Source organism: Ceratotherium simum, chromosome X, assembly GCF_057802395.1.
Source record: "Ceratotherium simum simum isolate JZ-2026a chromosome X, ASM5780239v1, whole genome shotgun sequence".
NCBI lineage: Eukaryota > Metazoa > Chordata > Mammalia > Perissodactyla > Rhinocerotidae > Ceratotherium > Ceratotherium simum.
This window is the reverse complement of record NC_141940.1, coordinates 104,340,753-104,349,723: the sequence shown is the minus strand read 5'-3', so window position 1 is coordinate 104,349,723 and position 8,971 is coordinate 104,340,753. Positions and strand designations below refer to the sequence as shown.

Sequence of the window (8,971 nt, the reverse complement as noted above, 5' to 3'; positions counted from 1 at the left end):
GGCTTTAGAGGCAAGCTGCACTTTCTCATATGAGCTCTTGACAGCCTTTTTTTCACGCCTCGTGCATGAAATAGCTGCAGAAGTAGTGACGGTGGATGGGGATCTCTGGAGGCTTCTAGACATGCACAGCTATAAGGGAGTCCAAGGAGCATCTCCAAAACAAGAGAGGAGCATAAAGGAGACTCTTCTGTGCTGCAGTGGCCTGAGCACCCTTGAGTTCCTGGGTCTTGCCCCTGGCCTGGTGGCATTTCTCACAGTCATGGAGCTGACACTTACTGACGTCAAGGAATGATGATTGTGTGATCAGGTGCAGCAGGCAGGAGAGCAGGTGATGCCAGCACCCGAAGGAAGGAGGAATGAGATGGTGAGAGCACACCTGTAAGCAGGAGATTCCACCTTGCCAGCTTCTTGAACCAAGGCCACTTCTGCAGGTTTTCTTGAGGGGATACTCTCTAGGAACCCACAGGCTCTTTGTTCTCCTGGTCATTCTGTCTCTGAGAACCTAATGGAGACAGAGTGAGCCCAACCCGACTGCAGCTCTGCCAGCCCTGTCTTTCACTGAGTAGGGTGACAGCATGGCTAGCAGTGGGGCCACTTGTGTTCTGGAGTGCCCAGGAGTCTCTATGTTTACCTTCAAGATTATCATGACAACTCTTGGCTTAAGACCTCAAACCTAGACCCTCTGCTGCACTGGGAAATTGACACCTCCAAGCTCCCGGGACCCATGAGAAGAAAGTGAGAGGGGCACCTTGGCCACCACGCTTACGGGGGCAGCCACTGCTTACAGCTCTGTGGGGAGCTCTCTGTCTTGAGCTTGTTAGGTCCTCAGTTCTCATTCAGAGTCCTCATTTGGACAGCATGCAGGGTCGTGGACCTTCCCTTCTCCTGACTGGGTGAGCTCTGAACCCTTCAGACCAAGGATCTCACCTCCTCTAGACCTGATATAAAAGGTGATGGGGGCTCCATGAAAGGAATCATTGATAATCTGGACTTTGTTAAAATTAAAACTTCTGGATCCAGCCCTCTGATGCGCCTAGTGCTTGTAAAGTTTGGCACTCTTCACTGCTTCCAGCGGCCCAGGTACATTTCCCAAGTCACTCCCGAACCACACCATCCATCTGCTCAGTTGCCATGCTGCCTCGGCAGCTCACAGAAAAGCAACTAGAAGTACTTACAACTGGGATATACAACACTGCACTGGGGCTTTTGGGTGAGGAAAAAATAACAGGGGGAAGAAATGGCAATAGATGTTAGCTTTTAGGGCGAATCTGTCCCCGCCAAAAAGAATAAAAAAGCTAAAACAAAGATATCTGCTCTGTGAAATACACCATCAAGCTTTTTTACTTCTGCATATTTATGCAAAGAACAGTGAAATACACTAATGTGAAAAAAAATATATGCATCCTTATTTTCATTGCAGCATTATTTAGAATAGCCAAGACTTGGAAACAACCTAAGTGTGCATTGACAGATGAATAGATAAAGAAGATGCGATATAAATATATACATATGTGTATATATATATGTGTGTGTGTATATACACAGACAATGGAATACTACTCAGCCGTAAAAAGATGAAATGTTTCCATTTACGACCACAGGAGCTGGACTTTGAGGATATCATGCTAAAGTGAAATCAGTCAGATGGAGAAAGACAAATATCGTATGATTTCACTCACATGTAGAAGATAAAAAAAAAAAAAACAGAGAAACAACAAACAAACACAAAGATATAGAGAACAGATTGGCAGTTACCAGAGGGGAAGGGGGTGGGGGGAGGTCAAAAGGGGCAAAGGGGCACATATGTATGGGGACGGAGAGAAAGGAGACTTTTGGTGGTGAACAGGATGCCCGGTATGCAGAAGGTGAGATATAATGATGTACACATCCAATTCATATAATGATATAAACCAATGTGACCTCGTTAGAAAGTTAATGAAATAAAATAAAGTAAAATAAAAAAATTATATGAAATAAATTTTAAAATAGTGAACAGGAAGGTGAGCCTAAGGCTGGGAGAACATATTTGCAAAAGACATATCTGATGAAAGCTGTTATCCAAAATCTGCAAAGAACTCTTCAGACTCAACAAGACGAAAACCAACAGCGTAGTCAAAAATGGGCAAAGGATAAGAACAGATATCTCACCAAAGAAGACATACAAATGACCAGTAAGCATATGAAAAGATGCTCAGCATCATACGTCATTAGAGAATTGCAAAACAAAATAACCAGACACCACCGCGTCCCTTTTAAAACGGCGAAAATCCAAAGTATGGACAACACTCAATGCTGGTGAGGACATGGAGCAACAGGAACTGTTACTCATTACTGGTGGGGATGCAAAACGGTACAGACGCTTTGGCAGACGGTTTGGGAGATTCTTACTAAACTAAACAGATTCTATACTGTTGGTGGGAATGTAAGTTGGTACAGCCAATTATGGACAACAGTTCTTCAAAAATTAAAACTAGAACTACCACATGAATCAGCAATCCCACTTGTGAGTTTAGAGCCAAAGGACCAGAACTCAGGATTTTGAAGCACTTCCTGCATTTCCTTGTTCACTGCAGTATTAGTCACAGTAGCCAAGACATGGAAGCTGACCTAAATGTCCGCTGATGGACAAATGGATAAAGAAAATGTGGAATAGGCATACAACAAGAATATCATTAAGCCTTAAAAAGGAGGAAGCTTTATAGAAGGTAAAGAAGTCCCAGAGATCGACTGTACAGCATGGGGCCTATAGTTAACAATACTGTACTGTATACTTAAAATTTGCTAAAAGGATAGATATTATGGTAAGTGTTCTTATCACAAATAAATACATAAGAAGGGTGGGAGCAGGTCAAGCCCCATAGCCTAGTGGTTAAGTTTGGCATGCTCTGCTTCGGCAGCCTGGGTTTGGTTCCCGGGCGTGGACCTACACCATTCGTCTATCAGTGGCCATGCTGTCATGGTGGCTCATATACCCAATAGAGGCAGATTGGCAACAGATGTTAGCTAAGGGCGAGTCTCCCTCAGCAAAAATGGGTGGGAGGAACTTGGAGGTGATGGGTATGTTTATGGCTTAAATTGTGGTGATAGTTTCATGGGTGCATACTTATCTACAAACTCAGCAATTTGTACGTTAACTATGTACAGCTTTTTGTATGTCAATCATACCTCAATAAAGTGGTTTAAAAAACTCCCAACTAAACATTATCTTGCTATATGATCCAGCAATCCTGTTCCTTGGCATTTACCCAAGTGAACTGAAAACTTATATACTCAGAAAACCCTGCGTGGAGGGTTATAGCAGCTTTAGTCATAGTTGCCAAAACGTGAAAGCAATGAAGCAGTCCTTCAGCAGGTAAGTGAATAGATAAAACCATGGTACCTCTTGACAATGGAATATATTATACAGTGCTAAAAGGAAATGAGCTATCTAGCCATGAAAAGACATGGAGGAACCTTAGATGTATATTCCTAAGTGAAACAAGCCAATCTGGAAAGGCTACATGCTGCATGATTCCAACTCTATGACATTCTGGAAAAGGCAAAACTATAGAAGAAGTAAAAAGATCAGTGGTTGAAAGGGGCTCGGGGAGAGGGAGGAGTGGTTGGCAGAGCAGGGTGGATTTGTAGTGGAATGATACCATAATGGTAGATCAAAGTCATCACACATTTGCCAAGTCGCACAAAATGTACAACACCAGGAATGAAGCTTAATGTGACTATGGACTTTGCTTGCTGATGATGCGTCAATGTAGGTTCATTAGATTGTAGAAAATGTACCACTCTGGTGTGGAATGTTGACAGTAGAGGAGGCTGTGCCTGTGTTGGGGAAGAGGATATATGGGAGCTCTCTGTACTTTATGCTCAATTGTTCTGTGAACCTAAAACTTCTCTAAAAATTAAAGTCAATTAAGGGCCAGCCCCAGTGGCCTAGTGGTTAAATTCTGGCAAGTTTCTGCTTCAGCAGCCCAGGGTCTGTTCCTGGGCGCAGAACTACACCACTCGTCTGTCAGTAGCCATGCTGTGGCGGCGGCTCACCTACAAAGAGAGGAAGATTGGCAGCAGATGTTAGCTCAGGGTGAAGCTTCCTCAGCAAAAAATAAAAGAAATAGGGTCAATTAAGAAAACGTGATGGAGGACTCAGCCTCACACTCTGCCCTGGGCAGTTAAGCCTTGAGTGCATGGGCAGGGCCAGACTCTTTGTTTTCCTCTCTATTCAGGAGTGAGTGGTCCCCTCACTTCTCACTCAGTTTCCTTGATTTACCCCCTGGCAGAGCCTGAGGCTCTCCTCTTTCTTGACCTGAGGATGTTTCCTCAGGGAAAGGCTCACACTTCCCTGAGATCCAACAGGAAGAGGTGAGGGTAGCCTTATTTGGCCCCACCTGCCATGGTCTCCCGAATGACAGCTGTGGCGGGCGGCTTGCGGCCCTGTGATGGTGATCCTACTCAGCGTTCCAACTCAGTACCCCAAATCTGACCTCCATGTGAAGGCCTGTTACTTCCCTCTGCTGACCTGAGACCTCTCCCCTCAGACCAAGATCCTTACTTCTCTCTTGCCCCTGAGAAGGATGTGAGGCTGTCTCTGCCTGACATTTATGCTCATGCCTCTCATGACAACAGGCAAGATTCTGTGGGGTCTCCACTTTATGGGTGTGGTGGTCTCTGAACCCTTCGGTGTACTCAGCTTCCTCGTGGCACACCTTGGAAATCCTACCTCTACTGACCTGATTCAGTCAACCCCAGACCAAAGTCTTCACCTTCTTAACCTCGTAACTGGGAATCAGGTCCAGTCACACCCCACCAAGGCTGTTTGGGGACTCCTAGGGCTGATAGCAGGGTCAGGAGTCTCTGGGCCAGTTCTGGGAGTGTGCTTCCTTACCTCCTCATTCAGGGGCCTCACCTGCACAGATGTCAGAGACTGGGACTGCTCGCTCTACTGACCTGAAGTCATCCTCCTACAGCAGGACTCACAAGCCCCAAGAACCGTGAAGAATAAGTGAGGGGGCGCTCAGGCAGACAACTTTGCCTGCCGTGTTGCTCTCCCCAGGCCTCCTATAAGGGGATCTTCATCATGGCTCCTGTTTCTCGACTAAAGGCTTCCTGGGAAAGGCCACATGCCTGCAAACTCTTGACCAGTTTCCCTATTGCCAACCCTTCAGGGACTTGGTCCCTTCAGATATGAGATAGAGAAGCTGTAACACAAGGCAGAGACCCCAGGACAGATATGCTGTCAGAGAAAAAAGAATACGTTGACCTATTCCTTCTGTTTACTAGCCAGACTTAGCTTGTTGTGTAATTCCTGCTTCAACAGACTTAACTTTCTCTGTGGAATCGGCTGCCCAGAATGGTTTTGTGAGCCTCTGATCTTTTGAGGTTATCTGACTTTGGATATATAGATGATCAAATTGTCACCGAATGTTATCTTTCTCTTCTTTATTCACTTCTCAATTGTTTTGTTATGCTTATTGCTCTGGTTATGCATTCCAATGCAGTGTTTTGGGCACACGGCCCTTCTTTTTATCACTTGAGATACATTTTGGAGTAATGAGAAGAAAGATGAATTAAGGAATACAAAGTTGGCCTCAGGCTGGGAGGAGCGGAAAAATGAGGCCTTCGGGCTAATTCAGGCCAGGGGTCTAGTTCCAACCCTGTTACTTAACAGCCATGTGAAATTGGGCACATTACCAAACTCTGTGAGCCTCAGTCTTTTCCTCTGTGAAATGGGTTTCCTAAGCTCTGTCTTGGGGATTGGTGCAACGTATATGATGCATGTAAAATGCCTGGCGATTGCCTGGCTTGTATTGAGACTTTAAAGAATGCCACTTCTTACTATGATTAATTTGCCCCTGAGTCTCAATCTACTACACTGAGATTCAATGTTTAGTCCCAGAGATCAGAAAATATACAGTGCTCTAGGACAAAGAAAACCCTATCAGGCAAAATGCCGCTAGCAAGGAACTCAAGTAATATCTCCTCGTTAGAGTCTGTCATTCAGCGTCGGTGTGAGCTGGACTTCCTCGGTGGATGCAGCACAAAGATCCTACAATATGTTTCAAGGACCAAAATCTTACCTCCTCTCAGCTGCCCTTCTTTTCTAAACCACTCCTACTTGCATTCATTTCAACGTGCACAAAAATCTAGACCTTGCCTAGAGTTTGCCAAATTACGTTCATAATTTGAAGGAGTTTTTAATGGAGTGGATCCTGGCTCCACCAACCCAGGGCAATGAGTGCCAGTCCAGTGGATTCTGGACATGCCCCTCAGGGAAGTACAAGTTTCCAACAGTCCAAAAACTTCACTTGACACGACTTCTCTTTTAGGAACGACTCTACACTGGTACGTGTTTTCACTAAGTGAAAGAGATCTAAAGAGGATTTTTGCTTTTACAAGAAATGGTAAAAATTGCAAACAGCATTCAGCATTTGTTTTGCCGCAAGCCACTAGAGAGGCTAAGCAGTCAAGCACACTGTGGTATTCAGATGATGAAACTCGACCTTCAGCTTCGAGGCAGGCAGACATAGAAGAAGGGGTAGACCTTAGTGACTTCCCTGCCCTGATGGACTCAGACGACGATGAGATGTTAACAGGTGACCATCTTCCTCTGTCTCCTACAGCCCAGTCTCCCGTACATCCCACCACCTCGACCTCCAACGACTCAGCCTAACACACCATCATCACCTCCACCACCTCTCAGCCTTCCAGGGTGCCTGCTGTCTTCCCTACGCTGGTGAGTGAAACATCACTGTACACACGGTATTTCTACTTCATCAAGGCTGTGTATTTATCTGATCATTCCTGCTTTTACTGTATGTTGGTCTTATTTTCGGTTTTATGTGTAATTTGGTACGATTTGGTAGGTTATTTTCTGGGTCTGGGAACGCTCAAAAAATTTTCCCGTATATGTTAATGGTAATTGTTTCTTCACTTTACATCATTTCAGCTTGTGAAAGGTTCCATAGGAACGCTGTTTCAGATAGCAGGGGAAACCCATATCACACTTATTTCTCAGAAACTCCCTGGAGACGACGTGAACAAAACACCTAATTTGCACACTGTGTTCACCTGCACCAGGACGAGAGCACAGGACTCGCCTCCATCCCTGCACCAGTTGACTCCTCTCTGGTTTATCCATGATCTCAAAGTAATTGTTAAGGGTGGTTTCATCCCAGGCTTAGTCTTTCAACTATGGGGTCCACCATCTGAGGGTCTGGCCCCTGCTCACAATGATCACAGCCTCATCTAGCCAACCATGCAGCTAACTTAGAATTGCCTCCCACCGAGGGTCTTTTATGTTCCCAAGGCCCAACACTCCTTGCTTCAGGGAATTTACAGTTGACTGCTCTCATCTAGGACCACCTCTCTCCTTTCCTATCGCGTCTTTTCATTTGTCCTTTCCATCCTAGAGTGTATATCACCATTTTCCTTACAGGGCAGCTGCTTCTCGACTCTATAATTTTATGGCTAGGTCTTCTTTTTCTCAGCTCTCCCAGTACTAGCACGGAGCCTTCTAAGAGTAGATGCTCAATTAATGTTTGCAGAATAAATGAACCTGTGAGCGTGGGGTTTCATTTATTATGATTTAATTCTATATTCTTACATTAGTCAGGCACATACTGTTATTTATAATTTCATAAAAACACAGTAGAAGGGATTAGGAAGCCACATGTTGACCATCTTATGCCTTTTCTCTGTCTCTTTTGCATATACTTTACTGCCTAACTTTTTTCACATTTTCGAGGAAATGCATATTCCAGTGTCAGGTTAGCTTGCACCAGATTACTAAATAAGATGGAAGTTATCCGAATTCATTTTGCAAAACAGCACGACTCTTACTCTTAAACCTGACAAATAACAATCAGTGTGACCAATATAATTCATAAACTTAGATTATAATGCTGGATAAAACTTCACTGAGAAGTAACAACATTTGAAAAGTGGCTAAAAATACAGATAAATCTCCAAGTCACCCAAATAGAATAGGAAAACACAGATGTTATACACTGTGTTCCTCAGTCACACCCAGCCCTCCACTACTTGGGAACACTGACCGCTCTCTGCCTCAACTTCACTGGATGCGGGAGGAGCTGCTGGACATGGTCTGAACATACACTGGCCATGGCACTGGTGTCAGCCCTTAGTGTAACTGTGGCTTGGGCTCTCTCTTCCTCTTTCTTTCAAAGCCTCTTTATAACAAGACTGGAAGGCACTGGGGACTGTATGATTAATCTTGGCCAAAAACTCCAGGACTTTCATCTTGCTGGTTTCAGCGTGGGCTCTTGGGCCCCACAGGAATTCATAGCACGGAGGGTCACTGTGGGGCACCTGCTGGTATACCAAGTACTTAAGCTTCACCAAATCTTGGGTGATGAGCTTCTTGGGCTCCCCAAATATGAAGTGCCTCTTCCCAGCGCAGAGATACCCTCATCTTATTCAGGAATTTCCAGATGTCCTCCTCAGTGGCGCAGTTGCCCTTCATGAAGATCACACCCAGGAGATTCATTAGGAGACCGGTCTTGGGAAAGCCCCTGCCACGGTTCACGATCCCATTGTTGGGAAGGTCCATTTTGTTGACAAGGATATAGGAACGCTTGGTAGAATCTACTTCCCTTAAGTCAACACCAAATACCACCTCCATACTGAAAGAAGCTCTTTGGAGGATCTCAAGGAAGCGATTTTTGTACTTTTTATTGACAATCTTCAGCATATCTGCTTTCATAATGGGCTTTTTCCTTTTGTACATGTGCATCACAAACTGCACCAACATACCCGTCTATCTTGCTCAGAGGGTCTCTTGGAGACTGCACAATGGAGAGTGGGGCCTCGAGGAACTTCTGCTTTCTTCTCAATTTTGCAGTTGGCTCCTTCACGTGATCTTGTGCGAGAAACACCTGCAGACGTAGTGGTGCTGGGTAGGGCTCTCTGAGGCCTCTCAAGAGGTCTACGTGAGCTAGCACCAGGCTTTCCCTGAGGAGTA

General features: G+C 45.0%; 1 protein-coding gene across 1 annotated transcript; it reads right to left on the bottom strand.

Moving 5' to 3' along the window:
- Positions 1–8,199: 8,199 nt before the first annotated feature.
- On the bottom strand, positions 8,200–8,761 carry LOC147911969 (melanoma-associated antigen B3-like). The gene is given in 3 exon segments (XM_087427485.1): positions 8,200–8,279; positions 8,281–8,412; positions 8,414–8,761. Coding segments are annotated over 3 exon segments (513 nt in total). The 3' UTR covers positions 8,200–8,246.
- Between the last annotated feature and the right edge of the window lie 210 nt (positions 8,762–8,971).